The sequence below is a fragment of the Cetorhinus maximus genome, chromosome 15 (genome assembly GCF_964194155.1).
Source record: "Cetorhinus maximus chromosome 15, sCetMax3.hap1.1, whole genome shotgun sequence".
Lineage (NCBI taxonomy): Eukaryota > Metazoa > Chordata > Chondrichthyes > Lamniformes > Cetorhinidae > Cetorhinus > Cetorhinus maximus.
This window is the reverse complement of record NC_135893.1, coordinates 70,158,768-70,174,158: the sequence shown is the minus strand read 5'-3', so window position 1 is coordinate 70,174,158 and position 15,391 is coordinate 70,158,768. Positions and strand designations below refer to the sequence as shown.

Here is a 15,391-nt window from a genome sequence, read left to right as displayed (position 1 = left end):
AAATTCCTCCAAATATTTCTCCTCGCTTCCATGCCGCTAATTTAAAAATTGCTGGTGATCGAAGGTGAAACAGGTTAATGGTAACATCCCCCAGACCTTATGCATACAACCACTCTGACAAATGCTAAAGATGTTGCATATGCCATATATCCCAGCACTGACAGACCTAATGCCATAACCCGTCATAGCATTGTAGACAACAGTCCAACCCTGGAGTCCAGGATTACTTGAGCTTTACCCTCACAGATCGTGGCATCGTAAGAGCAACTTCCACACCCCTAACCAACCCTAGAACCGGCTGAGTAACACCAGTGTCACAGCAGCCTCTAAAATTAGAGTCTGATCCATTCACAAGATCCTGGCTTTGCCCCTTTGTTGAACTGAACCAAGTTAATGTGCTGCTGTTCCCTTCCATATAGGCTGAATCTCCGGGAGCTGGGTCCCTGGGCATCTCACATGCGCTGGATCATATGGATAATGGCCTGTGTAGGGACCGTCTATGTGTTTCTGTTTCATGAACGGTGAGTACCTAGACTGACTGAAAGTGAAACAGAAATGAAGGGCGTAGTGAGGAGGAGCTGGTATGTACTTACAACCGCATTATAGTTATTACCTATTTAGTTAAAACTCACTAACAAAGAAGATTTGTTACACTAACATACTAAACCATGGAATGCTGGATATTGACCCTACCCCACTCTCAGCCCATTTATTCCCATTTTCCCCTATTTTCCACTGCACCCCCCCGACCCCGACCCTTTAGAAAGTTGGGCCTTTAGAACGAGACAATAGGCGTCCCAACAGCACAAACTGAAGGCCACGTCTGCTTTGCCCCACCGACAGAGGCTGGCCTAGGAACAGCACTTATCACAAACCAGTCCACCTTCCCAACCAGATTCACTGGTACAGATTCTGTTTGGTGGGAAGAGTAGAGGGCAGACTATTTAAAGAGGCTGAAATCTTTCTTAAATTACTGTTTTGAATTCTGGTATATATATATACAGCCAAGCCATATTTTAATACTTCACAAATACCTGAACTTCTGTTTGGAAATGACAAGACTAGTAGAATATAAAAGACTAAAAATGGATCAGGAGGCTTTGCAAATGCAGACAACCCTCTCGTGGAGTGACATACATGGATATCAATGAACACTAGCTGACGGAGTTGCTTAGAGTGCAGAGGAGGTGGAAACTCATGTAGAATTTTATTCAGATGTGTACTTTTAATAGAAACAGGTATCTAAGCCTGAACTCTGGCACAGGGTGAGTTGCAGTGCATAGTAACAGGAGGAGGCCATTCAGCTTCTTGAGCTTGTTCTGCCATTCAATCAATCATGGCTGATCTGTATCTTAATTCCATTTACTCTTCTTTGTTCCCTATGCCTCAATACCCTTGCCTAACACAAACCTACCAATCACAGTTTTGAAATTTTCAATTAACCCCCATCTACAAAACTTTTTGGGGAAGTGAGTTCCAGATTTACACTACCCTTGGAGTGAAGAAGTGCTGTCTGATCGAACAGTATATCTCTCCCTTTAAGATTATGTCTCCTTGTTCTGGACACCCCACCAGAGGAAATAGTTCCTCTCTATCTACCCTATCAGATCCTTTAATCATCTTAAATACCTCAATTAGATCACCCCTTACTCTTCAGTACTCAAGGGGATACAAGCCTAGTCTATGCTACATGTCCTCATAATTAACCTAAGTTTCATTCTGGTGAATCTGTACCGGATGCTCTCTATAGCCAGTATATCCTTCCTGAGGTGCAGTATCCAGAATTGAATGCAGCTTTCCAGTTGGGATCTAACCAGAGCTTTTACTTAACTGTAACGAGATCACCTATGGTGAGAGTTCATCTTGTTAACTGATGGGCATTGGGCAAGGCTGTAGACTGATTGATCTCCATTGCCTTTCCCTCAGCAGTGATGCAGCTGTGAGGACAAAAAATCTTTCAGCACATTACTAAAATATTACAAAATGACCAGCAGTTTAAAACCTTTATTGTGGCCGAACAGTATTGTGGGCTCATCGCTGCAGGGATCTCACTGCTGGGGACTGGGAACACATTTTTACTTTTGCCACCCAGTGCCATAATGCAGTTTCTCCTAGATCATGTGGTCTAGGCAGGGATGTAACTGTGCCAACTGTGCCGCAGCCAGCGTAATGCTATTGCCTGTACCCTACTGTAGGTATGTTTGAATGGATCCTTTATTCAGTGCCAAGGTGTGTGCAGGATCCTTGCAGTGGGTACGGAGGGAACTTCTGACCTGTGTGACCTGGACTGAGCCCAGTTTCTGGAGGTGAAGCCATACAATCACCATCCACTCTACCCCCATCAGTCCAACCTCTCTTATTTTGTTATGTTGGTTTAAGTAAAACAAAGTTTGGAATTGCCAGTTTGCTTTGTTGATATCATGCACTTGCGTTGTGTTGAGGGAATGTATGAAGTTAATGAGTGTACTCTACAAATGGTTTTTCTCATTGTCCCACCTGATGAAATAATCGATGGATTGACAGTGCGGCTGTAAATTTGCTACCAACGTGTTCCAACGGCAGATATGTTCAGGCACCAATGTTAAGCTGAGGTAAAGGATATCAACCCTACTGCAGTTAAACATATTGGTAAAGTGTACACACCTCATTGGATAAAGCTGTGGACTTGTAACTCTCCTCAAACTATGGGACAGAACAAACATTAAGACACTCCTGGGCTAAATCTTTCTCAGTGGTAACAATACAGTTCAATCATAATCAATTTTTTACTAAAATCCCAAGACATTATAAAAACCATTTCACACTCATTCCTGCAATTTATTTTATCTTATGCTAAACTGATTTTAATGTTTCATTTTCTGGGTTAATGGACCATAGTCACAACCAGTTTGAATTTAACATACCTCAATATAAAGTATACTTTAGCTTCTTTATACATCATTTAAATGCGAGTTACACTATCAACTTTCTCATTAATAGTAAAATATGAATAACTCCAGCCACTAAAGTCATCCCTTAACACTCTTCACTCCCATTTTTCAATATTATTTCAATCTCCTCTCTCACTTTCCTTCAGTCTCTTGGTACATGGCTTCCATCAGTTTGATTTTTACATTTTTTAAATTGCTGCTTTCATAATCCTCTGAATAATATGACATCGGAACAGGAGTAGGCCATTCAGCCCCACGAGCCTATTCTGCACACTGTTATCTCTGAAGGTGAGAATGATAGAAACATCCCAATTGGAAAATCCCATTCAAGCTCCACTGATCCTTTTTACTTTTGATCTTTTCTGATGTGTCATAAGCAAACTTGATCTTCAAGTAGGATTTGATTGGCACACATTTCCAGAGGTGGTTGCTGCTGAATCCAGCTCTCTGCCACAGTGCAATGCTAGATCACTTTATATGTATCAAATATCCTCAAAGTCGGGTAGAGAAATGTAAAGGGTTAATGGGTACTGCACCATAATGTCATAGGGTTATTATAGCACTGAAGGAAGTCATTCAGCCAATTGAGTCCACCCTGGCTCTCTTAGAACAATCCAGTCAGTCCCATTCCCTCACTCTATCCCTGTAGCCCTGCAAGTTTATTTCCCTCAAATGCTCATCCAATTTCCTTTTGAAATCATTGTCTCCACTTCCACCACCTTCTTAGGCAGTGAGTTCCAGGTCATTACCACTCCCTGTGTAGAAAAGTTCTTCCCCACATCCCCCTGCATTTCTTGGCCAAAATCTTAACCTGTGCCCCTGAATCCTTGTGCAATCAGCAAATGGGAACAGCCTTTCTTTTTCTACATTATTGAAACCTGTCATAATCTTGTATACCTCTATTAAGTCTCCCCGCAAACTCCTTTGTTCTAAGGAGAACAGCCCCGACTTCTCCAGTCTAACCTTGTAGCTAAAATCCCTCATCCTTGGCTCCATCCTCAGCACCCTCTCAAGGACCTTCACACCCATGCTAAAATGTGGTGACCAGAACTGGGTGCAATACAATAGTTGTGACCTAACAAGAGCTTTATAAAGGCTCAACGTAACTTTTCTGCGTCTGTGCTCAATCCCTCTAATTATGAAGCCCAACATCCCAAATGCTTTGCTAACTGCTCTCTCAATATGTCTTGCCACATTCACCAGATGGGCCTTGGTGCTTCAACACTTCTCCTAACCTGATCATTAGTAGAAAGGTAAGGAAGTTCTACATTTGCTTGATATCAAGTCCTAGTTACACAGTGATTAATGAGCCAGTATGATCTGGAGAGGTAGAAAGTAAGAGTTTGATCTGTCAATGACTGTGGACTATCATTGTGACCTTAAAAGTTGTCCTTAAATGAGATCATTGTTATAGAATTATTCTTAACCATGTGTACACACTGCAGAGAATGGAAGTGGCTGATCTGAGGTCACTAAAGGCAATGAGTGTCCAGAACACTAACCATCTTCCATTTGATTGCTTGTGACAAATAAAGAGCAGGTTAGTGTTACGCCCCCCCAATAGCCAGGCGATGAAGGATGAAACACTAGAGCCTAGTTTTTACACACTTATACATACACTTTTCATACACAAGTTTTTACTCGGAGACACACATTAGATATCATGCACCTCCAACCAATAACCCCCTTTCAGCTTGTTCCTATATGGTGAGAGAGCACAGGTTAGTCCTCGAGTATTGCTGAAAAAATAATCTAAGAATGCACTCTCCATGGCAACTTGCCAACCAATCAACACTCTCTTCACATACAGTATAAATTGTTGTTTTCCCCCTTTTGAGTGTCCTGATGAGTGCAAAATGAAAAGCTTAGACATGTCTCTTTTTCTAGCAGGTTAGTCCTCATTAATGCCTGCCACCAGAATGTAATTAAACGCCTAAATAATGTACAGTTAACTGTTTCCCTTCTCTCTGTAAAAAAAAGATGGACTATATACACAGCTGAAATTTCAAAAGAAGTTTAAAACTTCCATACTCTGTACAAAACATTATATTGAGAGACAAAAGCAAAATACTCCAGGTGCTGAAGATTTGAAATAAAAGCAGAAGTGTTGGAAAAATTCAGCAGGTCTGGCAGCATCTGTGGAGAGAGAAACGGAGTTAACATTTTGAGTTCAATATGACTTCTTTAGAACTGAAGAGAGGTGGAAATGTGGTGGGTTGTATGCTGTTGAAAAAGGGGGGCGGGGCAGGTGGAGCAAAAGAGAAGTCCAGGGATTGGTTAGAGGGAGGGTTGATTAAATGACAAAGATGTCATGGAACACAGACAAAGGGAGTGGTAATGATAGTATTAATAACACAAATCTTGGTCAGGGTAGGTGTTAATAGCAGAATAAAGGCCAGCACTGTCTCAAAGCAGAAATATGAGAACAAGATATAGACTAGCGCTAGGGGAAAAATACAAAATGGAGGAAAGAGTTCATGGTCTGAAGTTGTTGAATGCAATGTTGAGTCCAGAAGGCTGTAAAGTGCCTAATCGAAAGATGAGGTATTGTTCTTCCAGCTTGCCTTGGCTTTCACTGGAACATCGTAACAGGCCGAGGACAGAAATGTGAGCAAATGCCCCTCAAGACTGCTCCACCATTTAATTAGATTGTGGCTGATCTTCTGCCTGAACCCCATCTTACCACACAATTCCCATATCTCTTGATGCCATTGGTATCTAGGAATCTATTGACCTCTGCTTTGAACATACTCAATGACTGAACCTCCACAGCCCTCTGGGGTAAAGAATTCCAAAGATTCACCACCCTCTGACTGAAGAAATTCCTCCTTATCTCGGTCTTAAATGGCCTACCCCTTACTCTGAGACTGTGTCGCCTGGTTCTAGACCCCCCCCAACCAGGGGAAACATCCTTCCTGCATCTATCCTGTTAAACCCTGTAGGAATTTTGTACACTTCAATGAGGTCACTTCTCATTCTTCTAAACTCGAGTGAATACAGGCCCAGTCTCCTCAATCTCTCCTCATACGGCAATCCTGCCATCCCAGGAATCAGTCTGGTGAACCTCCACTGCACTCCATCTATGGCAAGCATATCCTTCCATAGGTAAGGAGACCAAAACTGCACACAATACCCCAGGTGTTGTCCCACCAAGGCTCTATACAACTGCAGCAGGACTTCCTGTACTGAAATCCCCTTGCATTAAAGGCTAACATGCCATTTGCCTTCCTAATTGCTTGTTGCGCCTACATGTTAACTTTCAGTGACTTATGAACAAGTACACCCAGGTCCCTTTGGACACCAACACTTCCCAATCTCTCCCCATTTAAGAAATACTCTGCATTTCTGTTTTTCCTAACAAAGTGGATAAACTGACATTTTTCCACATCATATTCTATCTGCCATGTTCTTGCCCATTCACTTAGCCTGTCTAAATCCTCTTGAATCCTCCTCACAACTCACATTCCCACCAAGTTTTGTGTCATCATCAAACTTGGAAATATTATATTTGGTCCCCACATTCAAATCAGTGATATAGATTGTAAGGCCCAAGCACTGATCCTCGCAGTACCCCACTAGTCACAGCCCGCCAACCTGAGAATGATCCATTTATCCCTACCCTCTGTTTTCTGTCCATTAACCAATCCTCAAACCATGCCAGTACATTACCCCCAATCCTATGTGCTCTAATTTTGCTTACTAACCTCTTGAGTGGGACTGTATCAAAAGCCTTCTGAAAATCCAAGTACACCACATCCACTGGTTCTTCCCTTACCCATCCTGCTAGTATCATCCTCAAGGTTTGTCAAGCATGATTTTCCTTTCATAAATCCATGTTGACTCTGCCCAATTCTACCATTATTTTTTAAGTGCCCAGTTATCACATCCTCTATAATAGATTCTAGCATTTTCCCGACTACTGATGTCAGGCTAACAGGTCTGTATTTCCGTTTTCTCTCTCCCTCCTTTCTAAAATAGTGGGGCTACATTTGCTACCTTCCAACCTCCAGGCACCATTCCAGAATCTATAGAATTTTGAAGATGATCACCAACGCATCCATTATGTCTACAGCCACCTCTTTCAACACTCTGGGATGTAGATCATCAGGTCTAGGGGATTTATCCACTCTCAGTCCCATTAATTTCTCCAGCACTACTTTTTTACTAGTACTAATTTCTTTCAGATCCTCGATCTCACGAGTCCATTGGCTCCCCAATATTTCGGGGAGGTTTTTTTGTATCATCAGACATGAGGGGCGGAATTTTACAGCCCCTCCAGCCAGCGGGATTTTCCAGTCCTGCCGAAGTCAATGGACTTTTGAATGGCTCGTCCCATTTTCTGGCCCTGCCCTGCTGTAAAATCCCACCCAAAGTACTTGTTTAGTCTCTCTGCCATTTCCTTATTATCCATTGTAAATTCTCCATTCGCTGCCTGTAATGGGCCCATGTTTGGCTTTACTAACCTTTTCCTTTTTTCTTACCTATGGAAGCTTTTATACTCTGTTTTATGTTCCCCACTAGTTTACTTTCATATTTTATTTTCTCTCTCTTCATCAATTTCTTGGTTCTCTTTTGCTGAATTTTAAAATGCTCCCAATCCTCAGGCTTCCTACTTTTTTGGACAACTTTACACAGCACTGCATCTAGTCTGAGTGCCCAGCCCGTTTAACTGACCAATCAAGTTTCACAATTGCTCCATCTCTTTAGACATAATATTAGTTTTAAATGATGACGTCGTATGATTAACTGGGAGGGGAGTAACCCTGTCTAAATAGGATTGCTGATTTAAAGTTACACAAGACCTACTTTGTTCAATATCTAAACCAATGTATTTAAGAACTCCAATTTTAAATTCTACTCTCACCTCATTAATGATGCTTTTCTCAAATTCTGTAGTACCGCCCCATAAGAAATCATCACATGCATCATGAAGATGCTTGAAATAAAAACAGAAAATGCTGGAAATACTCAGCAGGTCCAGCAGCACCTGTGGAGAGAGAAACAGAGTTAACTTTTCGAGTCCAAGGCCAACATTTCCCCCCCGTTGCTGGGGAAGTGCGGGAGCGGGCACCGGCGGATGGGCCTCCGATCGGCGCCCCTAGTTGGGGGTGCGCAGCCATTTTAAGTGGGCGGGTCAATTAAGGCCTGCCCTGTGTGATGTGCACCAGGAAACACTATGTGCTTCCTGTGCGGGTGGTGGGGGGATTCCCTCAGCCTGGCGTGCGCTCTTTCGCGCATGTGCGTGAAAAAGCGCACAGATCTCCCTGAGGTTAAATGCTGCCTCAGGGAGATTGTCTCCGATGTAAAACTTGAAATAAAGAGGTTTGAAAAATTTCCCTGCCAGGTCCCCTCATGTGACACTGTCACATGAGTTGGGACATGTCCATAACTTTTATTGAAACCTTTTGTAAAAATTTAAAGACCCTCATGAAACCTCATCCCACCCGTGGATGAGGTTTTATGTTTTTTCCGAGGCCCGCCTGGGCTGCCGGCCTGCTCGTCAACCTTAAGGTTGGACGGGCAGGTCCATCAATCACGTTAATTGGTTTTTTAATGGCCTTAATAGGCTGTTGACAGTTCGGTGGGCGTGCAACCAAATCGGCTGCGCACCTGCCAAACTGACAATCTAAATGATGCGGGGTGACATCGGGGCACATGCCCGATGTATCCCCACGTCATCTAACGCATTGGCGAGCAGGCCCCGCCCCTGCTCACCGACCAGAAAAACCTGCCCCATATGACTCTTCTTCAAAACATTAACTCTGTTTCTCTCTCCATGGATGCTACCAGGCCTGCTGAGCTTTTCCAGCATTTTCTGTTTTTATTTCAGATTTCCAGCATCTGCAGTATTTTGCTTTCACGAAGATACTTGAAATTGGTACCATAAAGCTAACACACTGTGGGATCAGCTTTTAGTTGAATGTAACCTATTTTCACCTATCCCAAAACTTGCCGTGCTCTGGCAGCATCATTCAAGCCGTGGCGCTTCTTAGCTTCCATTGATGTCCTTCCACAACCTCTTCAGGCAGCTTCAGAAACACTTTTCTTCGAAAAGCGTTGCACTGCAGAAATGTTGCTTTTACATTGACTGACCTACACTGCCTGGAAAAGGTGGCCAAAAGAACCAAAAAGGTTTTACTTTTCCAGGAGTGGCAGAGTCCACTCTAACATCTGCATCACTCGGTTGTTCTTCAAAGCCCTCAGCTACTGACCTCGTTTTCGCCTTATAAGTCCCATATGCAGGAACTTTTTCAGTACAAACCCATCCATGCAGCAAAGCTGGTTGACCCCCTTTTGGTACCTCAGAACAAATTCCAAATTCTCTCCAGATGTCTAGCTCCCTTTGTTTTGCCTCCCTTACTCATTTATCCTCAAGTTTATTGGCAATCACCAAAATATCACAATAATGAGAATATCATTTCCTGATTCTGTTAGGTGACTTTCTGAGGCCTTTATTATATTGTCTGATCTATTCAAGCTATAGCCTCTACTTCCACGTTTATGTGTGTCGGTACAAGTACTGTGAGATCTTCGCCTTACACTATCGGAGACTCTTACTGTAATTCATGATCATTTTCACATGTATGAGTCACTTTCAGACTGCCTATCATTACTTGTGTGGAGCTTTGTGACTTCCACTCATTTGCCCCATTCTGCCAGCCATGGACCTTGCAATTTGTCCATCATCCTCACCATTCAAGCAGCAGCTATCCCTGCCTGTCCCACAACCACTACCTCCCTGCGGTCTTTCGTGGCCTCTGGACATATGTCACCCTGAGCATCCACTCTGATTAATTGTCTTGTGGATGTGACAACTTTATTATGTATGTCATGATCACTCGTTAGCCTTCATCTGCGACATTCTGTTCCTCAAGACCCTTATCAGAAAACACGTGCATTTGAGGTACACTGTGTGTTGTTTAATTCTATCAACTGCTCAGAGTCCGATTTTTTTATAATTTACTCTGATTAAAAGTGAGGAATGAACCTTAACAGTTTGATTGCCATGTTTGACAAGTGCAATCTTACCATCAAGCCCTTTAACCTTACCAGGGTCTTTCCATTCCTGATGATGCTCTCTTTTATCGTATATCACCACCTGAATACAATTAACGTCCAATTGATAATTATATGTTGACACTTCCAATTAACTGTCAGTCCTTCTGTGGAAGATTTAATTAGTATTTAATTTTACCCAGGCTGGACATGATTATAGTAACAAACTCATCCTCAAGATTATACCCTTTCTCTTTCTCTCTCACACCCCATGCCCTCTGATGTTTCCTCTCGTAGGTATAAAATTGTGGAGCTGATCTGCTACATGGTCATGGGCATCTTTCCTGCACTCGTCATTCTATCAATGGTAAGGTTCCTTCCTTTGTGTGTGTGTGTCTGAGTGTTGCTAGAGCAAAGAGGTTATGTTGAACTTGTATAAGTTACCTGCTTGGCCTCAGCTGGAGTATTGTGTCCGGTTCTGGGCGCCACACTTTAGGAACGCTTTGAAAGCGTTAGGGAGGGTGCAAGAAAGATTCATGAGAATGGTTCCAGGGATGAGGAACTTCAGTTATGAAGTTAGATTGGAGAAGTTAGGACTGTTTTCCTTAAAGAATCGAAGGCTGAGAGAAGATTTGATAGAGGTATTCAAAATCACGAGGGGTCTGGACAGGGTAGATAGGGAGAAACTGCTTCCATTCATGAAAGGATTAATAACGAGAGTGCACAGATTTGAAGTGATTAGTAAAAGAAGCATAAGCGATAATGAGGAAAAAAATTTTCGCACACAAGTGGTCAGGGTTCGAAATTCACTGCCTGAGAGTGTGGTGGAGGAAGTTTCAATTGAACCATTCAAAAGGGGATTAGACTATTATCTGAAAAGAAAGAATGTGCAGGGGTACAGGGAGAAGGCAGGGGAATGGCACTGTGAGTTGCTCATTTGGAGAGCCAGTGAAAACATAATGGGCAAATTGGCCCCCTTCCGCGCCATAAAAATTCCATGTTTGTGTGTGTGTATATCTGAGTGTTTGTGTGTGTGTGCTTCTGAGTGTTATATATATGTGTGTGCATTTGAGTGTTGTGTGTGAGCGCGTCTGTGTTTTGTATGTGTGTGTCTGAGTGTTTTGTGTGTGTATCTGAGTGTTGTGTGTATGTGTGTGTGTATATCTGAGTGTTATTTTTATGTGTGTATCTGAGTGTTATACGTATGTGTGTGTGTGTATCTGAGTGTTATATGTGTGAGAGTGTGTGTTTCAGTGTTTGTGTGTGGGGGAGTTATAAGTACAAGGTCTTTCTCTCTTATAGTGATGTCACTGAAATGCTATACCAATAAATTCAGGATGTAATTGCATTTCTGTAACATCTTTCATGAACTCAAGGCATCCCAAAGAACTTCACAGCTAATGAACTATCTCTGTTGTAATATAGGAAAACATGGTGGCCATTTCTCTAGAAACAGCAATGTGCTGAATGGCCACTTAAGGGATTTTTGGTGATGTTGAGACATACTGTTCAGAAAATAGTGAGAGTGAAGGTACCCCCACAACCAGGAACCTCACCGCTATTTATTTGTGTTTATATTTGATAAACAGTATGATAATCAGAATTCTCAATGTCAAAAAAATCACTTTTATGTAATGTCTTGACTGGAGAACAAGGGGGAATCGGTCTGCGAATCACTGAATAAGGCTTGCATTTATATAGCACCTTTCATGATATCCCAAAGCTCTTTACAGCCAATTAAGTACTTTTGAAGCGGAGTCTCATTGTAATGTAGGTAAAGAGGTAACTGATTTGTGCACAGCAAGCTCCCACAAACAGCAATATGATAGTGACCAGAGCCTGAACTTTATGCTCTCCCTGCCCCCCGCCCCCGCCCCAACGGGTTCTGAGACGGGGGTGGCGGGCGTGAAATTGCATGGATGGGATTCCCTCCAGGGTCCCACCTGCTCCGACCTCGGAGCGATTTTACCCTGGGGCAGGCAGGGCCTCGGACAGGAAGTCAGCCCTTGTCCCAATTAATGGCCACTTAAGGGCTGTTTCCCACCTAGCCTCAATTTTTAGGCTGGGGGTGGGGGGCGGATAACAGATCGGAGTGCTAACCCAAAAATGAACAGAGTTCGATCTCGGGCAGGAAGGTGCGGGGTGAGGGGACCCCATCAGAAGCCCGCGTCTGACTGGGGCCGCCCTCCCCTTAAGATCTGGTGACCTCTGGACCTCCCCCCAATCTAATTGGCCGGCAGCTCTCCAAGGCACAACTTCCTCCCGCCTTACGCCAATCAACGTTTGTTAGAGTGTAATGTGGTATCGGGGCTGCTGGAGTCAGGGGGATGTGCTCCCCACTGACTCTTCAGATGGCGGGGGCTTGGCCCAGATAAGTTCAGGCCCGGATTATCTGTTCTGGTGAGCTTGGTTAAACTTCCAATAGTGCCATGGGATCTGTTGCTTCCACCTGAGAGGCAGACATTTAACTTCTCATCCGAGAGATGGTACCTCTGACCAAATAGCACTCCCTGAGTGCTGCACTAGGAACGTCAGCCAGGATGAGCAGTCACCAACCTTTCTGAGGAGCCTTTCCAAAGAAAAATTGCCTAAAATAAAAGCCGCAAGACAAAAATTCGGCAATTCTAAACTAAAACTTGGCAAAACGCCAAGCGTCTCTGGTAGAATGCATAATTTGCATATGTAAAATATGTACATTGGATTTATGTACCAATAGAAAAAAAAATCAAAATTGAAATAGAAGTGACTCTGAATTAACGCTTTTGTTTTTACATTTTTTAAAATCATAATTCTGTCAATAAAGTCATGTTCAAAACAAAGTTTAAGTTAAGATGTGTAGAATTAACACAATTTTTTTGGCGATTGATTCTTGCGATTTAAAATAAAACTTCCAATAGCCCATTCAGAATAATTTATCTTTTCAGCTACATTAGAAACAATAATAGTCACAACCATAAAACCTGCTCTTCAGATCAAAGGCATCATCTATGACCGTAGTGTAGCTCGACAGCGCAACAGGTTTATTTAGAGCACAATGTTTTTTTGTTAAAATAATAATTTGAAACCGTAAAGTGCAATATAATTATTCGCCTTTATCCCCACAATAAAAATGCAGCGCTCACTCTTCTTGACTTAATTTTTTTCTTAGGCTTTTTGCATGTTAATTCGATCCAACTTGAAAAGATTGGGGGACGCCCATGATGTTAAAGAGCTGCGTGCGACTCTGGAGCTGTGGGCTCCAGACCCCTGGGGGCAGAACTTGCCGCCCCGCGGGCAGGGGGCGCGCCCGACCCGGACAGGAGTGAAATAGCTCGCGACCCTCCGTCCGGCGGGCACGCGCAAGAGGCTGCAGCGCGCCCACCGGCAATTAAGAGCCCTATTAAGGCCCTTAAGTAATGAATTAAGCAGCATTTTTCACTGCCTCTCAACCGTTCGGCTGGTGGGCGGGGGAATGGGTCAGGCGGCCTTTGCATTTTTAACGAAACCTCATCCACTGACAGGATGAGGCTCCCAGCGGTTACTGAAAAAAACAATAACATTTATTTAACATCCTTTTTAACATGTTCCTCTTCATGTGACTGAGTCACATGTGGGGACAGGTTTATCTCACATGTTCAAACTTTATTTTTGTGTTTAAAATCTGCAAGGCAGCTCGTTGCCTTCAGGAAGCTGTCAGTGCGCGTTCCCCCCGTGTGTCCCCCCCACGTTCCCTCCGCACTCCCCCGCTCTCCCCTGCGCTCCCCCCGCTCTCCCCCCCCCCCCGCTCTCCCCTGCGCTCCCCTCGCTCTTCCCCCCGTGCTACCCCCGGGCTCCCCCTGCGCTCCCCCCGCTCTTCCCCCCGCGTTCCCCCCCGCGTTCCCCCTGCTCTTCCCCCCGCGCTCCCCCCGCGTTCCCCCTGCTCTCCCCCCCGCTCTTCCCCCGCGTTCCCCCCGCTGTTCCCCCCGCGTTCCCCCTGCTCTTCCCCCCCGCTCTTCCCCCTGCGTTCCCCCCGCTCTTCCCCCCCGTGTTCCCCACGTGCTCCCCCCGCGTCCCCCCACGCTCCCCACACGTTCCCCCCACCAGGCTCCCCCCGCTCTCCCCCCCAGGCTCCCCCGCGCTCTTCCCCCTGGGCTCCCCCCGCTCTCCCCCCCGGACTCCCCCTGCTCTCCCCCGCGCTCCCCCCACTCTCCCCCCGGGTTCCCCCCACTCTCCCCCCCCCGGGTTCCCCCCGCGCTCCCCCCATGTTCCCCCCAGGCTCCCACCGTGCACGCACAGACTTCAGTGCTCGCGCTCCTCCAGCCCCCCCACCCAGCACCGCCGAGGCTCCCAGCGTTAATTGGCCAGCCAGCGTGAAATGGCGGTCGGAGCCCTGTCGGGGGCGACGGTCTGTTTCACGGCCGCTCCCAGACCCGGCCTGCCCCGCCCACATGTCAAGTGGAAAATCCTGCCCCTGGTCTGGATTGTGTCTGGAGCGGGACTTAAACCCTCGACCTTCTGACTCAGGAGTAAAAGTGCTCCCAACTGAGCCGTGCCTGTTCTCCAACTATCGGAGAGAGACATAGCAGCTACGTTAAACTGCTGGAGGAAGGCTGAAATGAAACCAGCTGAAAACAACCTTTCTTTGTATTTTTCTCATGTCAGCAGTTGGCTCAGTTATGGGCAGGACACCCATCTAAACTAAAACAGGTGCCCTGGTCCTTATCACAACACTATTTGTGGGACCTTGCTGCGCACACATTATCTGCCGTGGTTCTCTATATCACTGGCAAGGTGGAAATATGCTAATAACGTGATTAGCCATCTGATTACCTTTAAGTTATTCAGAGCGTTAATAAGATGCATACAATTTAATTACAGCATTGATGAAGTGTTACTTAGCCAAGTGCTTTATTGAAATAAATGTGTTTCCCTTGCTCTCTTGACTCAGCCTAACACTGATGGACTGTTTGAGTTGCTGATGGGCGGTTTCTTCTACTGCCTGGGAATGCTTTTCTTCAAGAGCGACGGCCGGATTCCATTCGCACACGCAATATGGCATCTCTTTGTGGCCATTGGAGCAGGCGTCCACTACTATGCCATCTGGAGGTATCTGTACTGCCCAGCCATGCTGGACATGAGGACTTCCAAGTGATCAGATTGCAATCTGTGAGAAACAGCGCACAAAGTGATCAAATCAGATGAACGGAGCAAACAAAAATGGCTTGAGAACATTAAAAGGACCTCTGGGCCATGATGGAGAAGTGTGAAGATCAAAGCCAGACATTCCAGGATCTTTTGTAGGTCTTTCAGCACTGAATCGCCAACTCAAAGGCCAGTATTAAACATAGATGCACAGACGCAAACACAGATATACAGATGGAAATACACACATGACACAAACACACGCCCACAGACACAAACATGCACAAAGACAACACACAAACACACACGTGCACAGACACAAACACATAGAGACAAACAAATGCACAGACACAGACATACACACA

The 15,391-nt window shown here is 44.8% G+C and overlaps 1 protein-coding gene across 1 annotated transcript in view; it reads left to right on the top strand.

Annotated features, from left to right (window-relative positions):
- The window catches only part of mmd2a (monocyte to macrophage differentiation-associated 2a), a 139,618-nt gene extending 124,227 nt beyond the window's left edge, over positions 1-15,391 (top strand). The window contains exons 5-7 of the mRNA XM_078559278.1: positions 420-521; positions 10,224-10,293; positions 14,833-15,391. Of these exons, the coding sequence (XP_078415404.1) occupies positions 420-521; positions 10,224-10,293; positions 14,833-15,036 (376 nt within the window). The 3' untranslated portion in view covers positions 15,037-15,391. The remainder of the gene's footprint in view (positions 1-419; positions 522-10,223; positions 10,294-14,832) is intronic.